At 42.6% G+C, this 17,534-nt stretch overlaps 1 protein-coding gene across 6 annotated transcripts in view; it reads right to left on the minus strand.

Moving 5' to 3' along the window:
- ETV6 (ETS variant transcription factor 6) overlaps positions 1-17,534 on the minus strand; it is a 161,361-nt gene that overhangs the window by 20,450 nt on the left and 123,377 nt on the right. For 4 of the 6 annotated variants that reach the window (XM_077825415.1, XM_077825407.1, XM_077825390.1 and 1 more), the window contains exons 3-6: positions 13,822-13,986; positions 9,932-10,066; positions 3,806-3,943; positions 3,025-3,570 (exon numbers count right to left, since the gene is read on the minus strand). In XM_077825415.1, the coding sequence (XP_077681541.1) occupies positions 3,025-3,570; positions 3,806-3,943; positions 9,932-10,066; positions 13,822-13,986 (984 nt within the window). Of the gene's footprint in view, positions 1-3,024; positions 3,571-3,805; positions 3,944-9,931; positions 10,067-13,821; positions 13,987-16,603; positions 16,670-17,534 lie in introns of those variants that run through there. The other 2 variants (XM_077825434.1, XM_077825399.1) reach the window with 2 other exon arrangements.

Genomic DNA, 17,534 nt, shown 5'->3' on the forward strand with positions numbered 1-17,534 from the left:
TGTTGCTTTCGGGAGTATATACTGGGAAGGCATTGTGGCCTAGCGGATAAGGCACTGCATTGGGACCCATGGTTCTATTCCCAGCTCTGCTACTAAGCCTGCTGGTGGCCTTGGGTAAGTCACTCCACCTTTCTTTGCCTCAGTTTCCTCATCTGTAGAAAGATGCTCAGATACTATGGTGATGAGTGTAGTAAAAAAACCTATATAGAATCAAATAGATATCAACCTCCTCTGTAAAGTGCTTTGCAATCTAGTGAAGAAGAGTGCCATATAAAAGTTAGGTGATGTTATTATTATAATTCTCAATGTTCTTTTGTTAAGTCAAAGCAGCATATCTCTCAAAATACCAAGCATCTAGCCTGACACTAGTAGTATTACGAAGAGAGGGAAACTCAAACCGTTAAGGGGTTAATCTTGACGTAAGGGGTTAATCGTGACATAGAAACAGATTGCGTTCAAAATTAAAAGACTTTATATCAAGTACTACAGACAGGTAGAAGGAGCACATTATTACAAGAACATTTTCCTGCTTAGGGGCCCAGTGACGCTCTCATTAAAGTTAATAGTGAAATTTACTTCCTTTGCCTTCCATAGGCATAATCTCAGGCCATTTGTGCTTTTGCACTGAGTAGTATCTGGCTGTGGTAAACAGGAATTCAGAAGTATCCACTGTAAAGAGTTTGTGAATCCTGCAGTGGCCCTCACTGTGTTTCAGAAACTATCCAAACTCTGCCAGAGCATCACAGTAGATACATAGCTAGGCCTTGCATATTGTATATAATCATAAACATGGTTATTTGGACCTCATTGTACCCCGTAGTTCCTTTATTCGGTAAAGAGCAAAATACACAACACCAGTGCTGACGACTGTTGCAATGCCCAACATGGTTTCTTTTGGAGATATCACACCCATCACAGAACCTATACGAGACCGGAGTTGGCTGACTGTAGTATGGGGAATTTTGTTATATTTTAAAACATTACAGAGTTTTCTAAAGTTTTACTGTATCTTATTTTAGAACTTAAAAACTATTTTAGAGAATGCCCACTATTTAAACAAACAAACCCAACCCAAACCTTAAGATTTCCCTCACCCCATTGCACAGCCTGAAGTCTCCAGGAAGGTAGAGTGCTAAGATAATGTGCCCAGCAGAGTGCCTGCTCTGACATTACACCAAGTGTACCTGTCAACTTGCTACAGGCCCATACGTGAGACCCAATATATGATGACACCCAAAAGAAGACACATCAGAAAGTCATGCAGGCAGGAAACTTAAAATACGGTGGGATTCATTCCTGTAATGTAAATGACTCTACAACCTCTCTTTCAACAGGGTGAGAGTCTACGGTCTGCGTTATGTACTAGATTAGATTATCATAATGGTGCCTTTTGACCTTAAAATTAAATGATTCCTTGTTTCTGAGGTAAATAATTATTAACAATAAAAGTGAAGAGGCCCCCAGATCCGTTGCAAGGAACTTTAGGACTGAGTGAGGCCTTAAAATGAGGGACAACTTGGAGGTCTGAGACCAAATACAAGCCTGTGCCCCTGACTGGGCCTAGACATTGCAAATCTGACATTTATTTTCTGAAGTAAGTTTTGTTAGCATAAATGTGTGGAATGTCCTCTTCACTTGGTTATTTGGGGCATTCAGCATATATTTCTAAAGCGGTTGGATTTCCCCCCACCCTGATCTATTTACAGTTCTCTTTTATGCACAAAAAACATTTTCTGTAACCTCAGTTTCCTGATTCAGCAGATGTGATGTCAATTATTTACGATAACAAAAGTGAGACAATGCCTGAGGTTTGTGTGGGATGGAGGTAAATTTGAATCTGTAAAAAGGGACAGTGCTAGTAATGAGGTACAGCAAAGAGGCCTACAAAGTAGCTCTCTCTGAGGAGAGTCAGAGTGACCACCTCTCAAGATTGGGCCTGATCCTACAACACGGTCAGCACTCCCTAGATGATGCAGAGTGCCTCCAATTCCCACTCAAGTCACCTTCCAGAAGTTCTTCAGTATTTTGCAGGATCAAACCCCATTGTGAGTGGGACAATCCTGACCATCTCTTCTATGTTCCACAAGCAATATTCCTTAAAAATTTTGCCCATGAAAGTGGTAGCCTTCCCAAGAGGCTCCGAGGAAAGAGCTGGATGTCTAGTGGAGTACTGTCTTGGAGGGGAATGATAGGGGGTGGTTCTGTTTATACTAGCTTAATCTATTGCATTGATTATTGGTTTTATTGCCAGGTAAGTAAATCTGGGTTAAGCGTCACAGAGGCTGCTGACTGTTCCTTTTGGTCAGATAATAGAGCAGTGCCAACTGTAGAATTTGGAGATGAACGTTCTTCCTTTACCCACCTCCCCCATAGTGAAGGCATTACGTCAGTAATTATGAGCCATTCTGAGGTTTTTACTGGTCAGTAAATGTCTGGCAAAAGGAGTTAAGGGTCTGAGACAAAACCAAAGGCTCATAAAGTGCTGTCCAGTCATTGATTGACTTGTGGAAACTGCGGAATGGGTCATTAACATTATCATAAAACCTTCTATTTCAGACATTCTAACTTTGCTGCACTGCTGATGGGGCTTTCCTCTTCCTGCGCCAATTTAGAACATTTGTTTCTCACCATTCAGAGGCCCATTAACTACTCCATTTGGGCAAGCTCTATTTCAAAGAGTTTAATCTTAAAACTAATTGGGAGTGGGCAGAGCTGGGGACTGGGAGGCAGGACTCCAGCATTCTAATCCTAGTTCTGCCACTGATTACTTGCTATGTGATCTTGAGCAAGTGACTCTGCACCTCTGCTTACCTACCTGTATAACTGGTTTCAGTAATGCTTACCAGCCTCTGCAATGGAAGTTGTGAAGCTTACAAGCTGCCTATATCCTTCTGTAATATTATAAAAGCCCAAAGGAAGCTCAGAAGGTTCTTCCTAATGATATTACATGGTTCATTAGATTAGTGTGTGGCAGATGCTGAATGAAGACCATGGGCTTGTACATGGCTGGAGAATATTACTTACCTGCTATCCTTCCAATTGGCATTGCATGCTCCTCAGGAGGGGAGACAGACACCATGATGTGGTTCATGTATGCTAACTCTTCCCGGTGGGACAAATTGATAGGCTTTACCTCCCTGTGTAGCCCATCCTCAGACAACCGTGATGGTTTGAATTCTACAGAGTGCCTGGGGTTTAGTATCAAAGGGTGCATGATGGGGCTGGGCATCAGCTGGATGACCCTGGTGTTCTCTTGGCGGGGGCTGGAAGGCTTCTGAAGTACTTCAGGAGGAGGCGGGCAGTGGTTGTTCTCTATAGGAGACACTGAGAGAGGGTAGGGCTCTTGATGGTTGTTCTCTTGGTGATGCCTTGTCCCTGGGACTCTATCAGCTGGGGAGAGGCGGCGGATAGTGTTGTCCAATGGGGACTTCAGCGACCGCTGCTCAGGGTCTGGTGACGGCCGGTGATTGGTGGTGATAGGCGATCTAGAACGATGCAACAGTTCAATGGTGGGGGGGTTGTGATGGACTGTTTCTGCTGATGGTCTTGAAGGTCTCTGGACAAAGTTGTCTAGGGAGAAAAGATGAAAACCATAGATCATGATGAACGTGACAGAACCACAGGACCTAACTCAAGACTCAGTGGCTTTCTGGAAAATATGCTCTAACACAAGTTACTGGGCTCAACACAGGGGTGACAGAGTGAAATTTAATAGCCTGTGATATACAGGAGGTCATACTAGATGGACTACACCTCTGTGAATCTACAAACTCATTGACACATTTTAACATAGTCTTCATTATACCTGAGAGGGAGGGAGTGTTGTCTATGAGAGTAGGAAATTGGTGGTTAGGACATCTCTGTTCTATTACCAACTCTCCAAAGAGTTTCCTGTGTGACCTTGGACAAGTGGTCTGTATTCCCAGAACCTCAGTCCCATCACCTTTAAAAAGAATTACAATTATTGTTTGAAAAGCATTTTAAGATCCCTTGATGAAAGGTGCTAAAAAGTACACGTTGTTATTATTCATTTCCCTTTGTGCTACCTTCAAAACTGAACATAAATTTGTCCTAAGCCAACATAACCTGGCTTTCCTACAATAATTTAATAGTGTGAGCGTCAAAGCCACGTAGGTGGGAAGCACTCCGTTAATAGTAGGAAATCAGAGAGGGTGACAAGAGAAACTTCATACATGGCAGCTTAATGGGGGACGTGTCTTTGTTAGGCCTAACAGCTTCGTTGCTGTGCATATGTTACAAAGACCTGGATGCATGTTTTGACTTTCCTGTTGCTCTGCCTGCAGACCCTGTAACTGAAAATTGAAGACCAGAGCCAGCAGCAGAGTGGCTCAAGACATGGGACGAGTACTGGATACATTAGTCAGAGAGTTGTAGAAATCAGAGATGGGGGGAAAAAACCCTGTTAGATCACCTTGTGAATATCACAGCCTAACACTTCAGAGGCAGGAAGTTTTGCCTGATAGCCTAAATTTCACCCCATTGCCACTTATAAACCCTCTAGAAGTGATTTCACCAAGATTTTTCTCTTGTTCCATCATTCCAGATGAAAACCTTTTAGAGTGTCTGATACTGGAAAAAACAGTATGGACTTTTTGGGTTGGCCTTTTGACATTAGCAGTGTCCCTTTACATTAAGGAGAGCTCAGAAAGCATGGATTTAGAATACCATCTGCAAGGGTTGTTAACATCCACAAACCAAAACATTTGCTTCAATTAATAGAAAATAAACTGATTTTGGCTGATTAAGGCCATAGTTTTCTGAGTAGAAAGCTACCAACAGAGAGCAAACAAGGTGGGTGAGGTAATATCTTTTACTGGACCAGCTTCTGTTGGTGAGCTTTCAAGCTTACACAGCTCGTCTCTCTCAGCAACAGAAGTTGGTCCAGTAAAAGATATTACCTCACCCACCTTGTCTCTCTAATATCCTGGGATCAACAGGGCTACAACTGCCCCGCATACAACAGAGAGCAAAGGCTAACAGGTTTTTATCTAGAAAAACAAAGCTCAAATTTCAGCCCTGTTTGCCAATAGCCTCAGGTGATAAGAGCAGGAAACTGTTAGGCACATGTCAACAATCAAAATAGGTAAATGTGACTGTCTTATTTGTTCACTCATTCACTCTGCTCCTGTACGAAGGCTTGTTCTCCTTGCTCTCTCCTGTCAAGGGAGCACTGCCCTTTGAAGACCCTATTTAGGCAGAAAGGAATCTATGGGGTCCTTGCCTACCCTGGAAACCACACAAGCTGCAGTAGAGGGATCAGCACCGACCCATGCAAAAGCCTAAACATAGTATTGCTGGGAAGATGCAATTCCAGTCAGCACTGGCTCTGTGACCTTAAACTGACTCCTCTGCCCCCCGAAATGGGCACCTACATGATTTGCCAGCAGCCACCAGTTTCCTTGTGAAGGCCTAGGAGGAAGCTATGCCTGCCTGGAATTTAGTTATGATTCACACACCTGAGGTCATAAACAAGAAAAATGTATTTGTGTAGCTAGTTAGGTTAGTAACAACGAAATGACAGGAGGAAATGAAACTTACGGATCTAGGCTATGCTCTGGATGAAAAACAAAGTTTAATAATGGGGCTTCAAAATGGGTTTAAAGTATATTGTGGCCAAAGATGGCTTTGAGTTTGGCCAGTTGATATGGAAAGGACCACATTGCTCAAACATTGCTCAAAAACCACAGCCTGGTCTATGATCCTGCCTAGTGACTGCAGTTTAAACTGTGCTTAAGGAAGAATGTTCAGTGAGCATAGATGGGACCTAACATTCATTAACCACAACCCAAGGAAACCCCATTTGATTACAACTGCTTCCCCCATACCTGGCCCATGTCATATACAGTGACCTGTTTTCTACGGGCTGCCCAGTTAAACCGCCACATATTCATTCAAAAGCATTATGCTCATTCTTGGCCTATATGAGCAAAGATGCTTGAGAAATGAGAGAGCAACTAGGGACATTGCATGGCGTTTATTCTGATGTCTAGTAGCAGTGCCGAGCTTCTGTATGGGAACTGAGTCTGAATACTGAGCTGGAGAGGGACTGAACTCAGCCCATGAGCAGGAAGGAATGCCTTACGCTGCTGTCTACTGAAATCTCTGGTGGAAACTTTATGCAACATTGATGGGCTCCAGAGAGGGGTACCTTCATCCCTCCCCTTCGCCAGGGGCCAGGATGCTGCAATAAGGATCCTTCAGTGAAGAGCAATGGATCTCAGAGGACTCCCTCTCAACTCTTCTGTCAAACGTAGCAGGACCAGAAAAGGGATCACTTTGAATTAAATTCCCTTCTTCATCCTCTTAATTTGGAAACTGATACAGTTAAAACACACTGATGGTCAGCTTCGGATGTCCTTACTGAATAAGGAACTTTACTCTGCGAGCACATCCACTGTAATGAATGAAACCAAATGGGGTAAGGTGCTTCTGACTGTGTGTAAGAGAATCAGAATCTGGCCCTAATAAATTAAACATCCCTTTGCATGCACTGCACCAGCTTGTGCCAGAAAGAACACGTGAACACATCTGTCTGTGTTGGAATGCACCCTCAGATCATCCTTTCCATGTAGCTTTTTAAAAGTGAACCGAATGCTGTGGAGAGTTGCTGGCCCAGCTGTTCCTGTAGGGATGGGTGGGTGGAAAGTTGCTGGACTGACAGTCCTGGTGACTGAAACCATCTGTTTCTCTACAGAACAAGTGCAGGCAGCAACAATGCAAGCTTCCTCCACAGCCTCCCAAGTCATTCAATGCTGATTCAGAGGGACCACTAGAGATGAGGGGCTAATTCAGTCCCCATGGCTCATTCGGCCCTTAGCATCTCCACAAAAGACTGCCAAAAGGTGTTTCCAAACCAATGCCGGGTGTGGTGGCATTTTTTAAAGAGATATGAACACTTGCACACCGGGAGTGGAACAAACTGGGAACTGACCATTAAACTCACTTTGCATAGGCTGTGAAGAGCCATGAGGCTGTAGCACCTCTTGGCCACAAATGATTTTGGTTGGATTGGTTTCAAAACAGATGTTAAAATGATGGTGATCCTTAGGAGCAACTCCAGACTCAGGTGGACAGATAAATAGAGAGAGGGAGATTGCAGAGGGAAAGAGAATGAGAGAGACCTCATCAGGGAGGGATACAAAAATCAATTTGATATCTGCAAAACTAGCCTTAAAGAAAATCAAGTTTGAGGACGGTAACATGCCAAGGACTCTACTGGCCCCTCTCCATTGGTCATTGTGAGTTAAGCTGGGGAGAATACCCAACAGAGAACACAGCACAATAGAAAAAGAGAGTACATGCAGGAAGGCAGCAAAGTGTTACATTTAGCTGGGCAAGTTCCTCACGCAGTGACATGAGACAACGAAGAGGGCACAGCAAGAGAGTCAAAGTATGCTCATTATCTGCCTGTGAATGCTTGGCATAAAGAGCTTCTCTCACTGCCCAGAGTAAGTGTCTGGGAGTCCATAATTAAAACAAAATGCTCTTCCATTTGTATCAAAATAAAAATAATAAAATGAAGCTAATTGTAGTGGTTGGGAATGAGTATGAAGAAAGGAACCAGTGTCACAGCACTGAGTGCTCTAAGGACCAAGTAAAATAGGGCTACAAATTGCCTTAAGAGAGAGGACTTAAAGGAAGCAATCAGATTTGGTTAGCAAGTGATGCAAGTGAACGCCTAGTCAAACAACACTGTGAAATCTTCTGTAGCTCAGGATTGAAACCAGGTGCTCACTAGCTCAGGATCGTCATTCTGATCTACCATTCCCTCCTTTGGCTAGTTGAGATGTTTAGGCAGCTGTAAGGGCTATTAGTGTTTCCATTAGAACCTGGCTGATACTGGACATATAAAGATGGTTAGTTTTCTTGTAGATGCTGAGGCACTTTGGGTCTTATTCCTGCTTCCATAGAAGTCAATGGGAGTTGGTCCTTACGGTTAATGGGACTTATGTACAGTGATCAAGTGGAAAAGTGATCCCATTGATGACAGAGTTGTGTGCAGTAAAGGACACTTGGTGTGGGAACCATTCTACCAGATTGTTAAATCTATAGCCTTTAAATCTTTGGATAGGCTTTAAATCATAACTATACTCTTCTTATACCTGTGCCTTAGCTACCCCAGCCTAAGAGATTTTGTCCAAAGGAACTGAGTGCTAAAGTACAAAATGTTCAAACCCACACACATTTCACAAAGGGTTCACCTGGCCCATTCCCAGTTTTCCATTAAAAAAACAACAAACCCTTGTGTGTGAATACAGGGCTCATGAAAGTGAGAGATTAATAACAGCCTCTGCCTAAAGCCAGGTATACTGGGCAGGAACTTTGTAAATTTCCTATATTCAGCTCTGCCAGTGCAACCTACTCCTGACTTGCATCACCTTCTTGTTATTCTAGTCCTGACATTCTCATACAGCTTTGCCAATGCCCCTCAGCCCTGCGCTACAGTGACTCCTGTTATATCAGTCCTGGGCTCCCCACAGAGCTCTGCCAATGCCTCTTAATCCTGCCCTGCATCATACCTCATCTGAATGTTGCCAAATTGTGCACTTCTAGGATAAGCGGGGACTAGGGTGAAATCCAAACTGTTTTTTATTTGTGATTAAGGATGGGAAAGAGAGAGAACGGCTAGTTAAAAATTTTCTGTAAAAACTTTTTTGGGATGGAAAATTGGGTTTTCAACTAAACAAAAATTGTCCTGGAAAGTGTTTTCTTCCGAAAAAATATTTTTTGTCAGAAAAACAAAACACCCAAATCTGAAAAATATCATAAAAAAATCCAAATATTTTCTGACCAGCTCTAATAAAGAGGAAAAGTGCCCAATATTTGCCATGCCATAAAAGCAAATCCATTCAAAAAAGCACCACTTGTTTTGCATCGTGGGGAGATATCTGCAAACAGACTGGTAAATTTGTCTATATTGCTTCCAGATTTTATCCCAATAGTAAAACAAACTAAATTTAAGCAACAGTTCTACAAATGTTTCTTTCACCTCCTCAACTATATATGTGTCTGTCTTATCTATCTAGTGTTGATCACAGTGACAATGTGTCGAAATTTCAATTCAATCTCAGAAGTTTGGATTTTCCAATAAAAAAAAGATATCAGTGCTTATGGCAGGCCTCTGATCCTGCCACTATCTAAGATCTAATGGTCAGGATAGTTATTTATTTGTTAATTTATAAAATGTGCTTAATTACAAAACACATGGTGCAGGTGCAATATTTGAAAGAGAAACACACACACACACACACACACACACACACGCATAGATATGTTGGTAATTATTTTGTTTCTTCTTTATATATATATATATAAATAAAAAGAAGAACAGCCTTTCCCTGAAAACAAAATAATTACCAATCTTACAATTAAGGCAAAAGTTGAGCAAAAAAATGGGCCTAGCACCCTGCCATACATGTCAAATGTCTCTAGATCCACCAGAGGAAGTGAATTCCAAAGTCAAAGTCTCCAGTCCCCAATTTACAGCCAGCCGATCACAAGTGCAGTAAGAGTAAATAAGGTGAGAAGGGAGTTTTCTTTCCGAGAAAACTAGGACCTGGGAGAGGAAAGATCTGTGCAACAGAGTGGGTTCTATATATAAGCTCCAGAAAAGTTATCCCCACCTAGTATATTTTTAAACAGGCTTTGAAGCAGGACAAAATAGTGGAAAATAAATGGAGATTTACACAAGCAAAAGGCTGAAATATTCTAAAGCACTAAGAATTTGCAACCAAATGGCTTGGTGGATAGCTGAACATTCTAACAACTAAAGGACTGTTCCACTTCTGAAGGGAGAGAGATTGTTTTAAAATGAAATTTGTATTGGTTTAGAGTAAGAAAAAACCTTCTGACAGCCTCATCCAAACTGCTGACATAATGACACCTCCAGTAATAAAGGAGACATTATTACCTTCATCGTGGTTCTGGTGTAATATGACCTCTGGCTGAGCATGGATAGAGTTCCCAGGGTGGAAGAAAGGTGAAAATAGCATGCGAGCTTTCCTTTGCTTCAGGATATGCTGAAGGAGTTCATACAGCACGTCACCTGAAAGACAAACGGGCGGCTAAAGGAAATGAAAACTTACAGACTCTTGGAGAAGACTCATTTGGCCATTGGATGCATGAATTCAAAGCTCGTGGGTGCCATTTTCAGATCCAAAAGTGCCTGCAAGAAGAACTTGCATCTTTCTCACTCCTAAGTAAGACTCCTTCTTGGCAGTCCAAAAGTTGTACATGTCACGCAGAGGCAACAGTAGTGAAAAGTGGGGGGAGCAATATAAACCTCAGTCCAGTTGCACTAAATAGTCTGGTAGATAGATTTTGTACTTCCACATCACCTCCCATCTGAGGATCTCAAAACACTTTACAAACATTAGTTAATTAAGTCTCACACCTCCTCTTATTATTGTCCCAGTTTGGCAGCTGGGCAAACAAGGGCATAGAATGTTTAAGTCACCCAGCCAAAGCTTATATAGCAGGACCATGGTAGAACAATGATAAGCACCCAGAGCTCCTGGCTCTGAGCCTTCTGCTTTAACCATTATTCAACACTTCCTCCCTTAAGTTTTACTGTATAATGAGGTTTTATCCTGGAGAAGATATACATTCCATTGAAAAGACATCACTGATGCTCCTCCACACCAGTATGTGTGCTGTGGCAGTGATGTTCCTGTGCCATTATGACATTCTATGGAAATCTAATGGAATGTTGATCAATTCTCCCCACGGCAAATTTAGCAGGTCAGTCAGGTCGAGATCCGTGAAGGTAGTGAGGCACCTAACTCCCACTGTCTCGTGGCTGTCAATCCAGGCTCACACAGAGCTACCTCTCTCAGGGCTAGCACTCATTTATTAGCAGTGCTTCAGCAGTCTTTTCCCATTCCAACAGCACGGCATGGGAATAACTTCCAGCACTGCTAGAGTTCGCAGGTAACAATATGGTGGCCTTAAAGGAACACATATTACAGTTGCCAGAAGACTGATTGTTTATGTGGTGATTAATTTACTGTGAGAATATTTCACCTTTCAGTGACCCTCCCGCCTCCAACTGTACATAAGTACATCTGGGCAACAGTGGAGGTACTTTTTGCCTTTTATAGCTGGCAACGATGAAGCAGTTAAGTAGAAAGAGTTAACGAAAGCCCAAAATGCAGGTGACTCTAAGTGCCCCAGGGTGCGTGTGATTAATCTTAATAATACCACATGCAGCCCTTTGCCTATCTCCTGCCCTCACATGCCGGAGTGAACAATATTCAACAATGGTACTTTGCCTGAAATATTAACTAATTTTCATAGGTGCTTTAACTGTCTTAGTTAAAGTAGCATTTAGGAGACCTTGCATTTTCTATTACTGTTATTTTTCTTATTTCTATAACACCTGTAAATCTATTTCATATTCAGCACTTGCCACGGTAAACCTCCAAGGTTCAACCTGTTGGTCAAAGATACTAAACCTTTTTTGTTTATTTCCTAGCTATTTCAGCCTAAGTCATCGTCATTTCCATAGTCTGACTTTTTGCTCTATTTCTCTGTCTTGGCTGCCTTTACTATGTCAGGGGTGACTTTGGGGCACTTTTAATGTCTGTGATGCCTGAAAAATTAATTAAAAATGAAGCCTCAAGAATCCTGTCACCTTATCCATATTTAATACATAATGAGAGACCAGAGGGGGGATTTTATCACATAATTTATATTTTACAAAGCAAGACAGAGACACACACATAAATTGTGCTGGATCACTCCAGAAAAATACAGTGGTCATCCTTAAAAACTGCCCACCTTTGCCTTAGGCCTAGTCCACACACAGCTTTTGGACCAATATAAGGATTTCATGAGGGATGTGATTTCCTACAAAACAGTACAAGCCCTTGTGTGGATATATTGGTTATACTGGTATAATGGTTTATATCCTGGTATAGCTATTCCCATTAGGGAAAGGGAATAAGTTATATTGGTATAAGCACATTTATACTGCTATAACTGTATCTACACAATGGGTTATAATGATATAACTGTTTTGGTTAAAAAAAAAAAAAGCACACCCCTCACTGAAATGCCCCTAGCAGTATAGTTAAAGGGGTGCAACTTTTGAGTGTTGCAAGCCCTTAGCTAACTAAATAACATTTGGGCAGAAATGGCATTATTCATTTCCCTATACTTCAAATACAGGAATATCTGGGAAACACTTCAAATACTGAGATGTTGTTATTTAGTAATCTATAGTCATCCAAAAGTTTTAAGGGTGACCTGTGTGCTTGTTATTGCTGTATGTGGCATAGATTTAGCAGGCCTGAATGGAATGTTTTCTCAAAAGTTTGTCAATAGCTACCATAAAAAAATGAGAATAAAATTTTAAATTGAGTTCACAGATCAGTAGTCTGTAAAATCCTGCCTCACATTCAGCAAAGTAGGAGCCCCATTCACAGTGAGGAAATGAATTCGAGAGCCCAGGATTCTCCTCTGTGAATGCTCAGTCTCCAGCCCACAGATGCTTAAATCCAGCTGACGTCAAGTGCAGTAACAGTACATGCAGGGAGAAGAGAGGTGTCTCTCCTAGACAGCTAGTGCTGGGGAGTTGCATGCAGCACAGTGGGTGCTATATACAAAACACCAGAAAAGTTGTCCTGTCCCAAGTTATTTATTTATTTATTTATTTCTTAAACAGTCAATGGGACTTAAGCACGTGTTCAAGCGCTTTGCTGAATCGGGGCCTATATGAAAAAAAGATGGGCCAGATCCTGTATGAGGATGCTATTACAGGGAGGTGCCTTCGGGGTGTCACAAGGTTAGCGTCTTTCAGAACCACTTCACATTTTGATTGGTTAGTGCGACATCATCTGTATTCCTGTGTCTTTACATTGGAAGTCTGATAACAGCTATTTTCCAGGCACTCAGTTCAAGCTGTATGATCATCTCTGGTAGCTGATTGAATTACAAGCCTTTTTATTTAGCAGGGGTACCCTGTATGGTCATAAAAAGAAAGCTAACAACTTTTATTTAGAACCATTCATTCAAATGTAGTTAAACAACCCTGGCACAGGATAGGAAGGAGGTTCAGTGGGATTATAATGCTGGAGGTGACAGACTGCAGGGAATATAAATACAGGCAGGTGACACACACATGTTTCTAAATCTTCTGAGTGAGTACATGACTAAATTATTTGGCAACAGGCGGATTGATTCACACACCTGCCTGTGCTTTGCCGGGGGCTGGACTCCAGCGTGTGAGAGAATATGGGCAGGGTAATGGGAAGCCCACGGGGGCTGTAAAAGAGAGGAAAGGTCCCCAAGGATGAGTTTTGCTGGAGCTTTTAGCAGCACAATCAGCCGAGTCAACCACCGTGATGCACAATGCTAATGCAGGCTTCTTAAGAGGCTGGAGCAGTTGATTAACTCCCTACTATAGTTGGGTCTATGAAATGAGAAGTCTTTAAACGACAGAGCTGGATGTTCTAAACTGCGGCCAGGCAGTCTTTCTCTGGGTTTTGCAAAGGGTTTTAACTAGAGATGGGCCAGGCATTCTCAGTTTGGATTGGAATCTAAACCCTCTCAAAGTTCAAGGGCGTTTGGATCACTCTCTCCCTCACCCTTTCTTATTTTACTGGATGTTTCACTCTTCCCCCAGCCTAGTCTGCATGGCTGTCCTTATCTTTCCCTTCCCACCCTAACAACTATGGCTGTCTTTTCTTGTCTCTGCAGCCCACCTTTCATGGCTCTCTTCCTCCCTCCTTCCCTTCCCAGAGTCTGTCTCTGCTTCCGTCTCTTTCCTGCTCCATCCTTCCTGGTGTAGATAAACCTCACCTGAATGAGGAGACCTGTATCGAAAGTCCTCTTTGGTCAGGAGCAGGAGTGCTTTGCCATTCATCTCAAAAGTGTTGCTGTCAATCGGCCTCAGGGAAAACTCCTTCTCTGCCCACTTGAGCCACTGGGCCACATCATCCCTGCTCCAGTAAACTGGCTGCAAGCCTGTGGGAGATAGAAACACTGTGGTCATGTTAAGAAACTGGAACAAAGGGCAAGCAGTTCTGGGAAAGGACTCCTGAATTACTAACTGCATTTGGATGCAAGCCTGAGATTGGTCTGGGGGAGCAATACAAAGTTACATCCATGCCCCAATACCTTACTGTGAATCAGCATGTGTGAATCAGCATGTGTCTGCCTCTAAACAAGACACAAGACCACAGCTTTCAACTGGCTGGATAGAGATTGAGCTCGTCTACATACAGTTACGTTGGTTCGTGTGTGTGTGTGATTTTTAAGAATATAATTATGCTGGAACAACCCCTAGTTTAGATACACTATAGTTTAGTCCCCTTCCTACATAGAAATAAACTACACTGAAGAGCTCAAAAGCTTGTCTCTCTCACCAACATAAGTTGGTTCAATAAATGATATTACCTCACCCACCTTGTCTCTCTAATATCCTGGGACCAACCTGGCTACAAAAACACTGCATACTATACTACTATAAGCACATTTGTATTGATATAACTGTGCCCTTACAAGCAGGGTTGTGTCACTTTAAATATAATACAACTTTTGTGCATAGACAGGCTTAAGTTTGGTCTTGGTGCCTGATCTTACTACCAGTGAAGTCAAAGGGAGTTTGGCCATTGATTTTATTGGACTCAGGATGAGACCTGGGATAGGTGAGATTAAAATATCAGTCTTACATACAATTTTAAAATGGCTTCCTTCCCACGGAGAAAAAACAGCTTAATTTTCAGGCAGCTGCTTATACCTAGATAGATAGGCAAGCAGATTATCTCATCCACGGGGAGATAAAAGCTTCCTTTCCTTTTCCCCTTATGAGATGACTCATTGTTTGACTTGTTACAATGCGTTATGTAGAAAGGAAAGCTTCACACTGTGCATAGAAACAAAATTTGCCATATCTGATCAGATCTTTGGTACATAGCCCCTGGCAGTGGTTAAAATCTTATGCTTCAGAGCAAGATGAACCACCCTTCCTTATATTGCACCTGGCTGATTGTATGCTGCTGCATATGGGAAGACGTTTCCTTCCTGACACACTATTCTATGAGACTGATTACAAATCTCCTAGTTGGTTACTTTTAAAAAAAATGATATGCAGCCCTTTTGCCAGGGTTAAAAAAAAAGTCACGAGTAGTGAATTCTGTTCTGCTGGTATGAAAGATTCAGATTCCCAAAGCAGCTACTAGGAAAGCCTGGGCATCAAGTTACATACAGAACTGAATCTGAGTCAGGAGGAGAATTGAGAGCAAGCTTCTGGAGCTTCAGATGAGCACATAGTTGACTCCTGAAAGGAGTGAAATACCGCTGATCGAACACAGCAGTATGCACAGCAGAAAGACACCATATCAAATTGTTCTTCATTTGTAATGTACCCCTTAGCTGGCACGATGAGCCATTTACAAAATGAAGAATCACATCAAATTGTCTCTGCAAGAGGACCTAAACGCTCCACCCCTCCCCCAATGTAGTCATTGGTTAGGGTAGGGTCACTGAGGTGGGTGTTTTCTGTAGCTCCACCCTTTGGAGAAGGTCTATGCAAAGAGACGGGCAGCATGGTCTAAAAATGCTGAGACTCAGACTCATCTTCCTCTCTGGGAGAAGGAATTCCACAGCCGAAGGTCCTCCCAGGGGAAACAATCTGTTCCCATACCCCAAGAGTTTAACCCTGACCACTACCAGCTGCCGCACCCGTGTCAATTGTAGCTCTTGTGGTTGAATGCAGAGGATGACAGGAGAGCGAGGGATAGCTCAGTAGTTTGAGCATTGGCCTGCTAAACCCAGGGTTGTGAGTTCAATCCTTGAGGGGGCCATTTAGGGATCTGGGGCAAAACTTGGGGATTGGTCCTGCTTTGAGCAGGAGGTTGGACTAGATGACCTCCTGAGGTCTCTTCCAACCCTGAGATTCTATGATGAGGTGGGGTCTAATATCACACAGATCTAGGACTTTAAAAAAGAGGAGAAAGACCTTGAAACACCCCCAAGTGACTTTCCCTGCCTTCCGCACAAATACAGATGGTAACAAACACACCAAAGAATATCCCCCAACATTTATAAACTATGTAATGTTTCTTTGCATTTCCCGTCAGCCTCTCCCACAGAGCAACCATTTCCTCATTTATTAAACACCTGTTTCTTTTTCCAGCCAACATGCCTCTCCTCCTCTCCCTCTTTCATTCATAGTTTAATAGACTCTAAGACCAGAAGGGACCTCAGTGACCATCTAATCTGACCCCCTTCGCTTGCATCTCATCTTTGATTCACTTAAACAATGGTGATTGGATTGAATGACTCTTGTATGTGGATGTAGTGCTTTCTCAAAAATGCTTTCTATGAACACAGCCACGTCATTAGGGAATGCTGCATTCCAAAACATTTCCTAGTTTAGTCCTCAAAGTTCCAGTCTTTAAATCCTTCTTTCCCCAAGAAAGGTTAAACTTGTATCCTCCTGCAGGAGGACACCTGTTAGGTATGTGTCCTAGAGGAACTAGATTGTACTCTCTAGAGCAGTGTTTTTCAATCTATGGTCCACAAACCCCTGGGAGGTCTACAGACTGTGTCTAAGGGGTGCATGAAAGGTTGCCATTACCATAGAACTATGGTTTTCCACCTGTGGTCCGTGAACCCCTGGGGGGGGCCGCAGACTGTGTCTAAGATTCCAAAGGGGTCCGCACTTCCATTTGAAAATTTTGAGGGGTCTGCAAATGAAAAAAGGTTGAAAACCACTGCTCCAGAGCACGGAATCTGGGTTTTATAAGGAAAACACCAAGTGTGTCTATGGAGCTACATAGTAAACTCTAATGATAAATAAACTGCTCCCCAACAACCTTTCTTTTTCAACAAAAATTAATTCAGACTCATGGAAGCAAGGGAGAGCCAGCAAGGCTAAGGCCAAGCACAGTGATGGCACAGGCTGTAGGGGTTTCCTACATGCAATTCTGTCAGCGCATCTCTCTTGAACTGCAACCCTGCTATTCTAGTCTTTGTGCCTCGACCACCAGCTCTGCCTATGCACCTCAATCCTGGGCAATGACACTCCTTTCACTTCCAGTGCTGCCTTCTCCCAGTTCCCTCCTGCAAGGCTCCTGAGGCCTGACATGGAACACTCCCTGCTGTTTTACTTCTGGACCCTCACTCAGCTCTGTCACTGCACCTCACTCCTGACCTGGAAGAGTTCTACACTTCTTCTGAACAGAGGCTTCCAATGGTGCCAGTTAGTATGGTGGTTTTGGAGTGTGGAAAATGAGACTATCAAGCTCATTTTAATTTGTGTCTTATTCTGTCATTTGAACCAGTCTCTCCAGTGGTGATAGGCTAGTGGCATAACTTTCTACATGTCTAAAGCCTACTTCAGTGATTATCTCTGGGTAGCTAATCGGTGCAATTTAATTACAAACAAATAGAAGCAGCTATCTGCATTTTGAACTTTATTCATCATTGGAATTTTGGTAACATGGAAACATCCAACTAGAGTTTTGATTAGAAATCTGAAAGATGAAGCAAGACACCAAACTTCTCAA

This window comes from Eretmochelys imbricata, chromosome 1, assembly GCF_965152235.1.
Source record: "Eretmochelys imbricata isolate rEreImb1 chromosome 1, rEreImb1.hap1, whole genome shotgun sequence".
Classification (NCBI taxonomy): domain Eukaryota; kingdom Metazoa; phylum Chordata; order Testudines; family Cheloniidae; genus Eretmochelys; species Eretmochelys imbricata.